General features: G+C 47.6%; 1 protein-coding gene across 1 annotated transcript in view; it reads left to right on the top strand.

Annotated features, from left to right (window-relative positions):
- Positions 1 to 17,832, top strand: part of GPR158 (G protein-coupled receptor 158) — a 378,250-nt gene that overhangs the window by 83,612 nt on the left and 276,806 nt on the right. Inside the window, exon 2 of the mRNA XM_077490989.1 lies at positions 7,655 to 7,760. Coding sequence (XP_077347115.1) covers positions 7,655 to 7,760 — 106 coding nt within the window. The remainder of the gene's footprint in view (positions 1 to 7,654; positions 7,761 to 17,832) is intronic.

Genomic DNA, 17,832 nt, shown 5'->3' on the forward strand with positions numbered 1-17,832 from the left:
ACACTTTTTTAACGAAAGGATTTTTGAGCCCACCAGATGAGTCTCCTGCAGACAAAGAATATGCGGGTGCAGTCGTTTAATCTGCTCAAACACCAATGCACGTTTAAATTTAGAATTTAGCCCCCGAACATTCCAGGAGCATATGTTTACCTCAGCCATGTACGGCCAGAGCCACAGTACCTCCAGGGGGACAGGTGACACAGACATACTCCCATCCATCCACACACCACACACATCTCACCCATACAACAGACAACAAATAAAGGGCTGCCAAGTAGCAGCAACAACCCTGCCCTGCTCCCACGGAAATGGAGCGGGCTTGTACCCAAAACTGGGGCCATGCGTGGGGCACATGACCTGATAGCCATGCAATTATCCACAACTAGATAACCTCACCACAATGAGGCTCAAAATCGTTCTGCCTGGAGCAGCTCCCAGGTACTCATCCAAAAAATGGAGGAGAAAAAGAGTCCCGCAACATAAAAAATAAATCTGGTTAGTCCCAACATGTTTCAATAAGAGCAGCAGAGACCCGCCTCCCTGACCGAGGCAGTTGCAAAAAAGAAAAAAGGGGGGGGGCAAGGAAGAAAATAGAATGATAACCATCCAGGCCATTATCCTTCAGGCAGGATCTTGAGGGGGTTGGGGCAGGGATTCCCACCATGTAAGGACGTTCTTGGGTGACTGGAAGAAAAGAACCTTCTCCTGATATACAATACGTAGGGTAGCCGGGAATATCATAGAATACTTCACTGCGTGTTCTCTCAGCTTGCGTTTAACAGACTGGAATTGTGCCCGTTGGTTGCGAACCGCCACAGAATAATCCGGATACAGTGACACAGCAGCATTATTGATCTTCAAGCTGCCTTTCACTCTGGCCGCCCGCAGTATAGCATCTCTGTCTCTGTAGTTCAGAAACCTAATTACCATGGTACGTGGCGGATTGCCTGCGGGGAGAGGTCTGCCCGGGACTCTGTGAGCCCGTTCTATCACAAAGCAGGGGGACAGGGTGTCACGGCCAAATTCCTGCTCAAGCCAACTTTCCAGAAAGGCCACTGGGTCAGACCCCTCTACCCGCTCAGGAAGGCCCACCAGCCTCAGGTTGTTACGTCTGAGGCGGTTCTCGAGGTCGTCCATCTTGTTTTCCAGAGAGGCAATTTTACCCCCCGCCGTATTAAGTTTAGGCCAGATAGGGTCAACTGCATCCTCCAAGTAACTAATACGTTTCTCAGTCTCATCCACCCTTCCGCGTATTTTCTGAACATCCTTTCTCAGCAATGTAAAGTCACTTCTTATTTCAGCCACAGTCCCCATTAGAGCCACATGGTTTACCTTAATGGTGTGCAGCACATCGGCAAGTGTCGGATCCCGGCCGCTCCCCTCCGCCTCCTCTCCCTCCGAGATCTGCGACTCCAGGATCGGGGGGTCCGGATGTCCCGGGGAGGACGGCGGAGAGGATTCCCCAAAGAGATCCGGCGTGGAGGCCGGCGAATCACAGTGCTCCGCGGTGGTGGTCCGGCGGCCATCTTGGCCTGAGCGTGTGTGCGCAGACATTCGCGCCGGCGGCTGCCTTCTGCGTTTGCCCATCCGCCGATATCACCTGCCAGGGAAGCGGGGGGGTCCTCCGGTGCAGTCGGTGTCTTTCGGTCGGCGATTGGTGCGGGATTAACCCAGGATGGAGCAGGATTGTAGCGGGAGAAGACGGAGCTGCTCAGAAGACGTCCGCTCACATGACCACCTAGGCCACGCCCCCCCCCCTACTCTCCGTCTTAAGGTGGGCTCCTAGGGGGCCCTTGTAGCAAACATACACCTCACATCTAGTAGCATCCACAAGTCACAGCTTGTCAATGGCTGTATCACCTGTGTGGACCCCGCCACTTTGTCCTTACTGATCTGTGAGTCTACTGAAATCACCGACGGCGCCATACCCGGCGCTCCCCTATCCACCGCAGCTGCCGACTGTGGCACTTGGATTTGACACCAGATGGAGAGACAAGTAAAGACACAGGTAAAGATAGGCAATCACACTCAGCAGGCTGTCTTGGGGGAGCCGTCTGCAGAGCAGTTTCCCCGGATCCATGATGAGCCCTGGACCCACCCACCGCCTCCACATCCGCTGCCACTGCACTGTCCACCTTAGAATCCGACAGCTTGCACTCTGAACCCTCCTCCATGTTCTGGACACTGACCGGGATTGAGGCTGCAGGACCGGGTGCCCAGAAGTGATGTCATGAGCCGCCGCCGCTCGTACTGTGCGGCTGCTTGGATGCCCTCTAACTGGCCTGTGCACTCTGTTGGCTGGATCCGGCCCCAGATGCCACTCCGGCATCGGTGCCGTCTCGTCCTGGACCTCCACTTCTGGAACCGGTGGCCAGGGGCGTACCAGGAACGAACGAATGACAGCAGCTGCAGTCCTCCCACGCCAGACCACCCTGCTGGTGGGGCGGGGCCCTGCTAGGTTGGCTGCATCTTCCCAATGATCAGGTGAAGGGGGCCTTAAGGGGGAAACAGAAGAAGTTCTACCGGCCGGGTCACGGTGATGACAGGGATTCCTCCCAGCCCCTGCAATGGTAAAAGGAGTCGGCCTCTTAGCCTTAGGGGCTGAAGGGTCCATGATGGGGCTCCCTGAGCGGTGACTCACCCTAGGGGTCATCTCCACTCTGAGGCATACAAGAGGCAGAGACCTCCTCGCATGTGGGAAAGCAGGAGCAGGTGATGTGTTACCTGTATCACATTGGCAAGCTGGGCATTCAGCCACTGTGGGCCGCCCAGCAGTGCAGCAGCCTGCAACCACCCCAGTAGTGCATCCAAATTCTCCATACTGAAAAACCAAGCAGGGCAGGGGCTACCAAAAACGTCTTCTTTTTGCTACTGGTACTTTATTAAAAACAACAACCTCCTGGTTATAGCCTATCCAGAAACTCAGTCATGTGGGCATTCCACCCTGCTGGGCAAGCAGTTCCTGGCCTTTTCTTTAATACAGGAGGAATCAGAAGGCCTTGCTTTTTAGGCTTCATGCACACGAGACGCAGATGCAAACTCTGCTGGACACATGTTTTTAAAAGCTGAAACCGGCGTTTAGAAACGCGCGTTTTGCCGCGATTTTTACCGCGATTTAGCGGCGTTTTACCGCGTTTGCGTCTAGAAGCGTTTAGTTAAGCTAACATCATAGACCCTCCCCAGCTCAAAAAACAGTATTATTAACTATTTCAGCAATTTTGTGAGACCAGAGTGAGTAGCAGCAGCTGTGAGAGCTGCAGTGTACTTGTATTTAGCGTGTCACTTGCCACGGCACCTGCCACAAGTTGTGGATTGTCCACTTGCCACGTCACTTGCCACGTCATCTGCCACAAGTTGTGGATTGTCCAACTGCCACAAGTTGTGGATTGTCCACTTGCCACGTGACTTGCCACATCACCTGCCACGTCACTTGCCATGTCACCTACCACAAGTTTTGGATTGTCCACTTGCCACGTCACTTGCCATGTCACCTGCCACAAGTTGTGGATTGTCCACTTGCCACGTCACTTGCCACATCACCTGCCACGAGATGTGGATGTCCACTTTCCACGTCACCTGCCATGCCACCTGCCACAAGTTGTGGATTGTCCACTTGCCACGTCACCAGCCACATCACCTGCCACAAGTTGTGGATTGTCCACTTGCCACGTGACTTGCCACATCACCTGCCACATCACTTGCCACATCACCTGCCACAAGTTGTGGATTGTCTACTTGCCACGTCACTTGCCACATCACCTGCCATGTCACTTGCCACGTCACCTGCCACAAGTTGTGGATTGTCCACTTGCCACGTCACCTGCCACGTCACTTGCCACAAGTTGTGGATTGTCCACTTGCCACGTCACCTGCCACGTCACTTGCCACGTCACCTGCCACAAGTTTTGGATTGTCCACTTGCCACGTCACTTGCCACGTCACCTGCCACAAGTTGGGGATTGTCCACTTGCCACATCACCTGCCACGTTTTTAGCCACATCACCTGCCACAAGTCGTGGATTGTCCACTTGCCACGCCACTTGCCACATCACCTGCCACGTCACTTGCCACAAGATGTGGATTGTCCACTTTCCATGTCACCTGCCATGCCACCTGCCACAAGTTGTGGATTGTCCACTTGCCACGTCACCAGCCACAAGTTGTGGATTTCCACTTGCCACGTGACTTGCCACATCACCTGCCATGTCACTTGCCACGTCACCTGCCACAAGTTGTGGATTGTCCACTTGCCACGTCACCTGCCACGTCACTTGCCACGTCACCTGCCACAAGTTTTGGATTGTCCACTTGCCACGTCAGCTGCCACGTCACTTGCCACAAGATGTGGATTGTCCACTTGTCACATCACCTGCCACGTCACTTGCCACATCACCTGCCACGTCACCTGCCACAAGTTGTGGATTGTCCACTTGCCACATCACCTGCCACGTCACTTGCCACAAGATGTGGATTGTCCACTTTCCACGTCACCTGCCATGCCACCTGCCACAAGTTGTGGATTGTCCACTTGCCACATCACCAGCCACATCACCTGCCACAAGTTGTGGATTGTCCACTTGCCACACCACTTGCCACGTCACCTGCCACGTCACCTGCCATGTCACCTGCCACAAGTTGTGGATTGTCCACTTGCCACGTCACTAGCCACATCACCTGCCACAAGTTGTTGATTGTCCACTTGCCACATCACTTTCCACGTCACCTGCCACGTCACCTGCCACAAGTTGTGGATTGTCCACTTGCCACGTCACTTGCCACGTCCCCTGCCACGTCACCTGCCACAAGTGGATTGTCCACTTTCCACATCACTTGCCACATCACCTGCCACAAGTTGTGGATTGTCCACTTGCCACGTCATTTGCCACGTCACCTGACACAAGTTGTGGATTTTCCACTTGCCACGTCACCTGCCAGGTCACTTGCCGCATCACCTGCCAGGTCACTTGCCACGTCACCTGCCACAAGTTGTGGATTGTCCACTTTCCACGTCACTTGCCACTTCACCTGCCACGTCACTTGCCACAAGTTGTGGATTGTCCACTTGCCACATCACTTGCCACCTGCCATGTCACTTGCCACAAGTTGTGGATTGTCCACTTGCCACGTCACTTGCCACCTGCCATGTCACTTGCCACAAGTTAAAATATTTTTCTAATGGTTTTTCATCATTTGCAATCATTTTTGAGATTTTTAATGTAAAAAAAAAGGTCACCTTTAAAAACGATTATAAACGAAAACGCGGCAAAACGCGGTAGTGGCGTTTTGCCGCATTTTACCGCGTTTTGCCACGTTTTGCGTCTGAAACGTGGGAACTTTTGCGTCTGAACCCATTTTTTTGCTTCTGGAAAAACAAGGTTAAACGCAACTGCAAAAAAACGGCAAAAAACTAGACTGTGTGCATGGATACATAGGATAACATTGAATGAGTTCAGGAGCAGTTGAAAAAAGTGTCCAACTGCCTCTGAACACGCGTTTAACTTCGTCTCGTGTGCATGAGGCCTTAGAGTTCACAATCTAAGAGGGAGGGTGAAGAGATAGAAGAGGTGATAACTCTGGGGGATGTGCTGATGGAGAAAATAAATGTATAGTTGTTAGGTGGGGGCCAGATAGGCTTCTCTGGAGAGATGAGTTTTCGGAGATCGTCTGAAAGTGGACAGAGTAGGAGATAGTTGGACAGATTGGGGTAGAGCATGCTAGAGGATGGGATAGGCTCAGGAGAAGTTCTGGAGGCGAACATGGGATGAGGTGCCCAGGGAGCTAGAGAGCAGGAGGTCTTGGGAGGAGCGAAGAGAAGGATTTGGTTGGTATTTTGAGACTAGGTTAGTGATGTAGCTGGGGGCCAGGTTGGGGGTGGCTTTGTAAGTTATTGTTAGTATCTTGAATTGAATTTGTTGGTTGAGTGGCAGCCAACGGAGGGATTGGCATAGAGGGGTAGCAGACGCTGAGTGGTTTGTAAGGTGGATGAGTCTGGCAGCAGTGTTCATGATGAACTGAAGGGGGGATAGCCTATTTAGAGGTAAGCCAATGAGGGGGGAGTTAAGGTAGTCGAGGCAAGAGATGACCAGGGAGTAGATTAGAATCTTTGTGGTGAGATTGGTTAGGAAGGGGCATATTGTGAAGATGTTGCGGAGGTTGAGGCGGCAAGCTTTGGACAGCGATTAGATGTGGGACCCAAACAATAGTTCAGAGCCCAGGATTATGCCTAGGACCTTGGCGTGGGGGGCGGGTTGATAGTTGAGCCATTGCTTTTGACAGAGAAAGGGAAGAGGAAATATCATGAGTTTGGTTTTGGATAGGATTGAATTTGAGGAAGTGGTGGGACATCCACGCTGAAATGTCTGTTAGTATGTTGGTAATGCATCAAAAGATAAGGTGTTCAATGTCTTACAGTTTCTTTTCTTTCTAAAGTGGGTCCAGTATAAGGCCCTATTCACACTTGCTAATGAGGTACTTAGTAATTAGATGCATGAGACCCAGCCAGTGTTACTTTGGGTAGAAACCCCATTGAAAGCAAAGAGAGGCTGACAGCTCCCAACAGCTATTCATGGCTACTCGCAAGTGATCACTAATCAGCCCTGGACTGTCTGCATCCAGAGCTGATCATTCATAGGTAATTGGTGCTTAAGTGATTACACAAATATCTGCAGGAGCTGTTAGCCTTCCATTGCTTTCAAAGGGGCTTCCGCCTGCAGCCAATCACCAGGAATTCCCCACTGGGTCTTCCACTATTAATCACTGATGACCCCATTCACCAGTGTGAGCGGGGCCTAAGTAGAAAAGCCTCTTCCCTTCCAGCCACTACAGAGTGGGACAGTCTGATTGCAGAGGTCCAACACAAGTCATGCTTTCTGCTGGTTGGAGAGCTCTGGCTCTAATTCAGCAGGAGGTGTGTTGGACCTGTGCAGAGAGATCACTGCTTCCCCACAGGGAGCAAGGGACCCACTCTGAAGCATGTTGTCAGGGGACAGGATTTTCTACTGGGGCTGTGGCTGCTTTTTAAAGAAAATGAAATGTAAGCCCTTGTACACACGGTCGGAGTTTCTGACGGAATGTGTCCTATCGGACAGTTTTGTCGGATATTCCGACTGTGTGTGGTCTGCATCGGACTGTTTCCGTCGGAATATCCGACAGACCAACTTTTCCAACTTGCCGGTAAAATTTTCAGACAAAATGCTCCAATCGGACATACTCCAATCATGTGTAGCCTACTCCGACCGACAAAGTGCCACGCATGCTCAGATCAAATTCCTAGACCAAAGCTATTGGCTACTAGCCTGAACGTAGTCCCGTCCTAATGAAATAACGTCATCACGTTATGTACAATCGGATTTTCCGACCGTGTGTATGCAAAATCACTTCCGGACCTCTTCCGGAATTAATCCGTCGGAATTACTCCGACGGATTTGATTGTCGGAATCTCCGACCGTGTGTACAAGGGCTAACACTTTGCACAATGCGCTTTGGAATGTATTTAGCTAATTTAATCTGAAAATAAATTGGACTTTAACCATTATATTTAAAATTGCATCAAGTCAAACAGCTGCATACACAGGTTAAAAACATACAATATCTAAAACATTTGTTATGAAATGCAGACTGTTTCTCTTAAAATGTTTTTTCTTTTTTTTTCCAGGGGAGTGCTTAAAGTGGATGTGAACCTGCAAAAAATAGACATTAACCAGTGCTCCAGTGATGGATGGTTTTCTGGAACTCACAGGTGTCAGCATAACAGTTCAAAGGTGAGGAGCAATAATGTCATAAACTGTAATGTATTGCTTCAATATTATGTGCAAACTGACTGTAATGATATGCAATGCAATGCTAGTCTGTATTATTTTTAAGATGGTCAGATACCTTCCTGAAAATATTACGGTAGCAACCTACTTAGTCACTATGGAGCCTGGAGGCAAAATGCCCCAAGGTAGAATACCCCCCATCATCTCTTGCCTGAAGCCTTTTGTGCTGCTACCATCGATTAGGATTTTCCTGCCTGTTCTTGGTTTATACATAATGTAAGCTGCTTAAAGCTGTTCTACAGGCAAACAGCTAAATAGACAGCTGAAATACATATAAATACATACATACATACATACAGTACTTACGCATTGACTGTTTTAGGGATTTGTAATGGTTTTCTGACAGTTATGTGGTATGGATGGCAAGTAACATAGTTTGGTCACTTTCTATTTTTTCTGCTGTAGTTAAGCCATACAGGCTGGTTACCAGCCTGTGCCCATTCTGTGATTGGACAGCAGAAGAGAAGCAGGACTCTGATGGAGTCACAATGCTTCATTCTCCTGTAAAAAATGGTCAAATGCTTTATGACAACACTCTGTGTAAAATTGTGTTGAATGATTATTAACAAATGATAACTGGATTAAAGATAGCTGGCTTAAAGTGGTATCAATCTCAACTTGTAAATTTTCCTCTAAAGGTAAACTTATAATAAGTCTTACCTGCAGGTACCTTGGAAAGCTCCCAAACCTGCACTGTTTAGTAGATACTCGAATTGGCTCATGCACAGTTACCTCTGCATTCATGGAACACTGCCTGTGCCGTGATTGCATAGAGAGCTGTGATGAGATGGTGAGTTCTGTGCGCATGCGCAGGAGTGACATCATTGCAGCCCAGATATTCAAGTGACCGGACAGTGAGAACCCAGAAGGAAGACTGGGCGAAGATGAAAGTGTCAGGGGTTGGTTTAACAGGTAAGTCTGTCATACTGTGTATACTAGCACATTATGGCATCGACCACCTGGAGGGCACTTCAAGAAAAAAAAGAAAAAAATACAGATTTAAAGGGTTTCTCTCCTTTTTAAAGTTGCAACTTCGGTGCAGTTACACTTTTTCTTATAGCTTGCGGTATAACCCCCCCCCCCCCATTTTTCCTCAGTCCACCAAGCAGTGTGGGGATAAGGTCATATAGAGGCCAGGGGGCGAACATGGCAAATTGTGCCCCCCCCCCAAGATGTATGGGCATTATGTGTCAACGTGTCAGCGAATAGCTCTTCTCCTTCAAAAAAAATTGAGTACTAATCTGCAATCTAACCCCCTAAGCATAAAGTCTCCTCCCAGTACAAATCCCCCCCCCAATGAAATTCCCCCACCCAGCACAAATAAATATCTGCCCCCCCATACTCCTAGCTCCAATTCTTTCTCTCTCCATATGCCCCTAGCACAAATCCCCCTTGTTGCTTTGTGCACTGCTCCAAATCATTTGGTCAAGGGGGATTATGGTGTGGGGATGTTTTTCAGGGGTTGGGCTTGGCCCCTTAGTTCCAGTGAAGGGAACTCTTAAGGCGTCAGCATACCAAGACATTTTGGACAATTTAATGCTCCCAACTTTATGGGAACAGTTTGGGGATGGCCCCCTCCTGTTCCAACATGACTGCGGACCAGTGCACAAAGCAAGGTTCATAAAGATGAGCGAGTTTGGGCTGGAGGAACTTGGCTCGCCTGCACAGAGTCCTTACCTAAACTTGATAGAACACCTTTGGAATGAATTAGAGCAGAGTCTGCGAACCAGCCCTTCTCATCCAACATCAGTGCCTGACCTCACAAATGTGCTTCTGAAAGAATGGTCAAACATTCCCATAGACACGCTCCTAAACATTGTGAACAGCCTTCCCGGAAGAGTTGAAGCTGTTGTAACTGTAAAGGGTGGACCAACTCAATTTTGAACCCTACGGACTAAAGGCCTGTACACACGGTCGGACTTGTACAAACTTTTCCGTGGACTTTTGTACAAAGGGCGTGGTCCACAAGTTTGTATTGCATACACACGGTCGGACTTTTTGACAAGAAACACGAACGTGGTGACGTCACAACGTACGGACGCCACTTCAAAAGAGGACGTTCAATGACTCCAGCGCCACCTTTGGTCAACTTCTGTATTGTAGTCTGATCGTTTGCATAGGTTCTGAGCATGCGTGTTTGTACCTTGTACAAAAGTCCGATGCTTTTGCGTACACACGGTCGGACTTTGCTCCATCAGACTTTTGTTGCCAGAAAGTTTGTCCGTTCGCACAGCCAACAAAAGTCCGATGAAAACAGAAAAAGTTTGTCCGATGGAGCGTACACACAGTCGGATGTTGCTCCAAAACAGCTAATTTGCATGTTTGTTGTCAAAAAGTCCGACCGTGTGTACGGGCCTTAAGAATGGTATGCCATTAAAATTCATATGCGTGTAATGGTAGACATCTCAATACTTTTGGTAATATAGTGTGTGTGTTTGTGTGTGTGTGTGTGTGTGTGTATGTGTGTGTATGTGTATATATACAGTGCTGTGAAAAAGTATTTGCCCCCTTCCTGATTGTTTTATTTTTTGCATATTTCTCACACTTAAATGATTCAGATCATCAAATCAATTTTAATATTATGCAAAGATAATCTGAGTAAATCCAAGATGCAGTTTTTAAATGATTATTTCATTTATTAAGGGAAAAAAACCTGCCTGCCTGGCACTATGTGAAATAATAATTGCCGCCTCCCATGCTGAATCATGAATGAACTGTGATTAACCACAATATTTTGCAAAGCTGAGTTAAATTTGACTTGCCACACCCAGGCCTGATTTCTGCCAGACCTGTTGAATCAAGAAATCACATAAATAGAAGCTGTCTGACAAAGTGAAACATGTCAACAGATCACAAAAAGCCGCACATCATGCCACAATCTAAAAAAATTCAAGAACAGTTTAGAAACAAACATGTATTGGTCTAGGAAGGGGTTCAAAGCCATTTCTAAGGCTTTTGAACTCCAGTGAACCACTGGGAGAGCCAATATCCACAAATGGAGATAACTTGGAACAGTGGTGAAACCTTCCCAGGAGTGTCTGGCTTACAAAAATTACCCCAAGACCACGATAACGATTCATCTAGGAGGTCATAAAAGAACCCAGAATAACATCTAAAGAACTGCAGGCCTCATATACCTCAGGTAAGGTCAGTGTTCGTGATTCAGCAATAAGAAAGAGACTGGGGAAAAATGGCATCCATGGGAGAGTTCCAAGGCCAAAGCCACTGCTGACAAAAAAGAACACAAAGGCTCATCTCACATTTACCAAAAAACATCTTGATTATCAGCAAGAATTTTAGGCAAATATTCTGTGGACTGATGAGACAAAAATGTAACATTTTGTAAGGTGTGCGTCCTGTTACATCTGGCATAAAAGGAATACAGCATTTCATAACAAGAACATCATACCAACAGTCAGACATGGTGGTGGTAGTGTGATGGTCTGGGGATGCTTTGCAGCTTCAGGACCTAGACCACTTATCATAATTAATGGAACCATGAATTCTGAGCTCTACCAGAAAATCCTAAAGGAGAATGTCCGGCCATCAGTTTGTGACCTCAAGCTCAAGTGCACTTGGATTATGCAGCAGGACAATGATCCAAAACACAACAACAAATCCAGCTCCAAATGGTTCAAAGCAAAATTTAGGTTTTGGAGTGGCCTAGTCAAAGCCTGGACTTAAATCCAATTGAGATGCTGTATCATGACCTGACACAGGCCATTCATGCTGGAAACCCCTCCAATGTGGCTGAATTAAAACAATTCTGCAAAGAAGAGTGGGCCAAAATTGCTCCTCAGCAATGTGAAAGACTCATTGCCAGTTATCCCAAACACTTGATTGCAGTTGTTGCCGCCAAGGGTGGCACAACCAGTTATTAGGTTTAGGGGACAATTACTTTTTCACATAAAGCCAGGCAGGTTTGGACAGCTTTTTTGCCTTAATGAATGAAACCATTATTTAAAAACTGCATTTTGTATTTACCGTATATACTCGAGTATAAGCCGAGATTTTCAGCCTCTTTTTTGAGGCTGAAAGTGCCCCCCTCGGCTTATACTCGAGTCATCGCTGTCTGCCCGCTCGATCAGCGTGTCGAGCAGACAGACAGCGGCCATTCTATCATTCAAAAGCCGCGCCTCCGGCTCCGCCTTCGCCTGTGATAGGCGGAACACTGAATTTCCCAGCAGCCTGTGTTCCGCCTATCACGGACATCGTATCATCCTCGTACTACGGACGAGGATGATACGATGTCCGTGATAGGCGGAACACAGGCTGCTGGGAAATTCAGTGTTCCGCCTATCACAGGCGAAGGCGGAGGCTTTTGAATTTTACAATGGCCGCCGAGGCGCCGACGAAGAGGGCACGGGACGGAGGCAAGGCAAGGCACGGCACGGGACGGGACGGAGGCAAGGCAAGGCACGACACGGGACGGAGGCAAGGCACGGCGGCACGGCGGCAAGGCACGGCACGGGACGGAGGCAAGGAGGCAAGGCACGGGACGGAGGCTCGGGACAAAGGCTCGGGACACAGGTAGGCTGGACACACACACACACACACACACACACACACACACACACACACACACACACACACGGATGGAGACACACACACACAGGGATGGATGGATGGAGACACACACACACAGGGATGGATGGATGGATGGATGGAGACACACACACACAGGGATGGATGGATGGATGGACACACACACACACAGGGATGGATGGACGGACACACAGGGATGGACGGACACACAGGGATGGACGGACACACAGGGATGGACGGACACACACACAGGGATGGACAGGCATGTCTCACCCTCGGCTTATACACGAGTCAATAAGTTTGCCAGTTTTTTTGGGGGTAAATTGGGGGCCTCGGCTTATATTCGGGTCGGCCTATACTCGAGTATATACGGTACTTGGGTTGTCTTTGTGTAATAATAACATTTGTTTGATTATCTGAGACATTTAAGTGTGACAAATATGCAAAAAAATAACAAATCAGAAAGGGGGCAAATATTTTTTCACAGCATTGTTTGTATATATATATATATATATATATATATATATATATATATATATATATGGTTTAAATATAAAAAATATAAGCTTAAGCTAAAAGTATGCCCCACTAATAAAAGCCCCTTTACACTGGTGTGTACACTGACTTGAGGCATAAATGCTCCCTTACATTGATGGTCAGTGGAGAGGTATCCCCTTAAAGTGTAAGTAAACCCTCCAATCGTTTTCAGCCAAGGAAGCTGCCATCTTTGCCTCTGTTTAATCTTCAACTGCCATGATACTGCACATGTGATCAGTTATAACACCAGCCATTGGATGGTTTGACCGTTTGGTTGAGAGCACAACCAATTGGAGTGTTACATTTCTGGCATGTGCCGAAAATGAAACTGTTTTATGGATGGGTTTATTTACGCTTTAAATTGATGGTCAAATGAAATACCCTTACATTGGTGAACAATTAAAATGCCCCTTTGGTGTCATTAGAGAAATTTCCCCTTACAGTGGTGGTGTGTCCAAAATGAAACTGGTGGTGGATATGGAAGGTAGAACTTGCAGCTAGTCATTTCTGTGGATACCATATTGTTGAGGGCAAGAGTAGTGGTTTGTCCTCTACAAATTGGTGGGCAGTAAACCTGTGGTAGGGCCTGCAGTTAGCTTTGTCCAATGCAGACGTCATATAGCTGAGTACATTAATGCTTGTTTGTCGTCACTAAAATAACTCAGTATGGCATGTTGTACCCAGGTGCCATTTTGTTGAAGGCAGTGACAGAAATATAACGGCACTTAACACTTTCGGCTTACTAAAAATTGCTTTCAAGTTGGTCATGCATAGTAATGGTTGGTGATTAGGGATGAGCCGAACACCCCCCTGTTCGGTTCGCACCAGAACCTGCGAACAGACCTAAACTTCGTGTGAACTTTAGAACCCTATTAAAGTCTATGGGACTCGAACGTTCACAATCTAAAGTGCTCATTTTAAAGGTTAATATGCAAGTTACTGTCCTAAAAAGTGTTTGGGGACCCGGGTCCTGCCCCAGGGGACATGGATCAATGCAAAAAAAAGTTTTAAAAACGGCCGTTTTTTTCAGGAGCAGTGATTTTAATAATGATTAAAATGAAACAATAAAAGTGTAATATTCCTTTAAATTTCGTAGTGGGGGGTATCTATAGTATGCCTGTGAAGGGGCGCATGTTTCTGGTGCTTAGAACTGTCCCTGCACAAAGTGTCATTTGTGCAGGAAAAAAGTCTTTTAAAATCACTTGCGGCTAAATTGTCGGGTCCCGTAATACAGAGAACACTCAATGAGTGTTCTCTGCATTAGCCAACAATTCATTCATTCATTGATAAAAAAAAAAAAAAAAGCGTGGGGGTTCCCCTAAATTCAATTACCAGGCCCTTCAGGTCTGACATGGATATTAAGGGGAACCCCGTGTCAAATTTAAAAAAAAATTGACGTGGGGGTCCCCCTAAATATCCATACCAGACCCTTCAGGTCTGATATGGATATTAAGGGGAACCCCGCATCAAATTAAAAAAAAAAAATTACGTGGGGTCCCCCTAAAAATCCATACCAGACCCTTTATCCGAGCACGCAACCTGGCAGGCCGCAGGAAAAGAGGGGGGGACGAGAGAGCGACCCCCTCCCTCCTGAACTGTACCAGGCCACCAGGTCTGTGACCCCTCAAAGCACCTTGTCCCCATGTTGATGAGGACAAGGGCCTCATCCTCACAACCCTGGCCGGTGGTTGTGAGGGTCTGCGGGCGGGGGGCTTATCAGAATCTGGAAGCCCCCTTTAACAAGGGGACCCCCAGATCCCGCCCCCCCCCTGTTTGAAATGGTAAGGGGGTACAAAAGTACCCCTACCATTTCACAAAGAAAGTGTCAAAATGGTTAAATAAGACAAACACCCTTTTGAAAAATTCCTTTATTAAAAATAAAAAAAAGATTCCAGCGGTGCTAATCCACTCTTGCTATCCAGCGACGAATCTCCGGGGTCCAGCGATGGATGATCATATCCAGCGACGGGGGATCTCTCAGTCCAGCGCTGTCCATACATCCTTCTTCTGTCTCCACTGCGGAGACTGCGGAGATCCCAGCGCTGACGTTTCTTATATTAGGAGGGCGGGGCCACTCGTCACCTGACCCGCCCCCTCTGACGATGGTGAAGGGAGCCAGGGGTTCCCCTGTGACGTGTGGGTGACCCCGCCCCCTTTGATGTAACGGAAAACTTCCTTTGGCACAGAATATGTTCTAGCTTTCTGCCTGGTGTTAATATAATTTGATATTTTATATATGAGATGACTGCTGATAATAAAATTAAACTGTGTGTGGTCAATAACTCTTCAGGGACCTCTTTGACGCTGCTGCATATAGGCACAGGCCTAGAGTGCCTAATGTTAATTCCAGCCCTGAGAGAGTTGGGGGAGTCGGCACGATGGCAGAGCAAACACTTCCCCTCACGTCCTGGGTTTTAACTTTAATACATCTATTGAAAAGCTGTTAGTTTGAACAAGGCCTAATAAAAAATCATAATGTTTGTTATGCCATGCCTGTCCAATTATTTAATTTTGCTCCAGTGTATATTTATTACCTTGAACTCAATGTGATGTTTGTGAGCCTGGTGCTTTATTTTCCTCAGTGGAAGCCATCTAATTGCATTTTCCTCTTCATGAACAATATATGTTACTGTCGTTTCTTGTTTTTTGAGACTAATTAAACCCAGCATGGTTTAGGTTTCCTGTAGCGTCTTTAAGCTACAGAAACCAACAGAACAAGCTGACAAGTCCAACTTTCTTATTAGAAGCCTTTGAATTTACAAGCTGCAGCTGATTATATTTTAGTATTAAAGGCTCAGTCCACTCAAAAACCTACATTGGAATTCCTGATAGATACTCGCTATGCAACCACCAATTAGCTTCTTTTATCTCCCAATGACCAGTGGCAAGATCACCACACCAAAGTTTCCAGCTCTGAACCGTTTGCCAGTAATAATTAGACAGGTATAAAAAGGCCAAGAGGCCAACAGAGATACCCTCAAAATGACCAAGATGTGCCAAGCTGGGAACTCTCTTTTTGTTTGCATTTTCATCTTATGAAGCCCAAAGTAACATTAAAGTCTAAGTGTTTTTTCATAAACCACATACAAATATTAGTTACATGTATTATCTTTTTTTAATGCATTTCCTTCCCTAAGCTTATTTTTCAGGGTGCCCCCCAGCCATGATGATGCATTCACCATTCTTTGACTGTGCCAAAGTCACACTGTGCCCCCCTGGAGCTGTATGAGTCTCCTGTACATGCACATTCCTGCCCTGTATTATGGCGCTTCAAGCAGCCGCCGCAAACCTTGAACGCACAGGCAGCTTGAAAGGGGCCCCCACACAACAATAGATTCCCCCAGAAACAATGGACTCCACCCCAACAACAATAGATTCCCTGCAGCAACAGTGAACCACCCACAACAAAATATCACACCCAATAACAAAATATCCACGCAAGCAACATTAGAACTCCCCCAGCAGCCAGCATCAATAGATCCTCCAGCAGCCAGTAAATATACACCTCTCCCTCAACAGTAGATCCCTTCCAGCAACAATAGATTCCCCATCAGCAACAATAGGCCTTCACACAAAATCAGATCCCCACCAGTGAGAATAGATCCCCCAGCAGCCAACATCAGTAGACCCTCCAGCACACCCTACGCTCCATGCTATTACATACATTCAGTGCTGGAGCTGCATTCCCCCGCGATCCCGCTGAAAAAAAGCCCTGCTCTCCTCATACATTAACAGTACAAACTATTTAAATTTAATGTGTACCATTTTTGTATGATTTTTGTATAAGAAAAATCAGGAACAAAAAACTTTGCATGATCAGAAACAATAGACAACAAAAAAAGCCTTTGCCATACAAGAATTTTTGTACATTATTTCCTTCCTCGGTTCTGACTTGCTGAGGAAATTCTGGCGATCATTCGTCTGATTTTATCATAGTGTGTATCAACCTTTAGAGGTCCTCAGATTGAAAACACAGGCTGTATTCAAAGTGTGCCTAATGCCGCGTACACACGATCGGACTATCCGGCGGACAAACCGCCGGACTTTGAAGTGGAGGTCCACCAGGCTTTCCGAACGAGCAGACCTGCCCACACACGACCAGACTTTTCCGCCAGACTATGGCGGGAGTCCGCTGGACTTTTAAAATGAACGGACTTGCCCACACACGGAGGAAAGTCTGTTCATTTTAAATGCGGCTCCAGGTAGCCGGGACTAGCGAAGAAAGTCAGTGTGACACCTCGCTAGCTCCTTCACCTGGTATGGACTTAAAGGGGAAGCCCTACGCCGAAAAAACGGCATGGGGGTCCCCCAAGGTCCATATCAGACCCTTATCCGAGCACGCAGCCCGGCTGGTCAGGAAAGGGGGTGGAGACGAGCGAGCGGCCCCCCCTTCTGAACCGTACCAGGCCACGTGCCCTCAACATGGGGGGCCCCCACACCCCAAAGCACCTTGTCCCCATGTTGATGAGCCTACCCATTCACCTGGTGAAAAAAGTGTAAAGAAAAAAACACAACACATGTTTTTAAAATAATTTATTGCACAGCTCCAGGGGTCTTCTTCCGTCTTGGGGGGTCTTCTCGCCGGACTCCTCCGCTATCTTCTGCTAGCTCTTTTACTAGCGGAGGAGCCCGGCTTTCTTCTATGTCGCTGCCGCCGTCCGGGGGTCTTCTTCCGACTTCGGGGGTCTTATACCCCTCTTGGGGTCTTCTTGCCAGGCCCTCCGCTTTGTTCTTCCAGCTCTTTTACTAACGGTGGCCCAGTCTTCTGTCGCCGCCGCCGCCTCTTCTTCCAACTTTGGGGGTCTTGTCCCCCTCTTCGGTTCTTCTTGCCGGGCCTCCGCTTTCTTCTTCCAGCTCTTTTACTAGCGGTGGCCCGGGCTTCTGTCGCCACTGTCACCGCCTACTCTTCTTCTTCCTTGAGATGTTGAGTCGA

This window comes from Lithobates pipiens, unplaced genomic scaffold (genome assembly GCF_037356315.1).
Source record: "Lithobates pipiens isolate NorthernLeopardFrog02 unplaced genomic scaffold, aLitPip1_a1.2 Scaffold_19, whole genome shotgun sequence".
NCBI classification, from domain to species: Eukaryota; Metazoa; Chordata; class Amphibia; order Anura; family Ranidae; genus Lithobates; species Lithobates pipiens.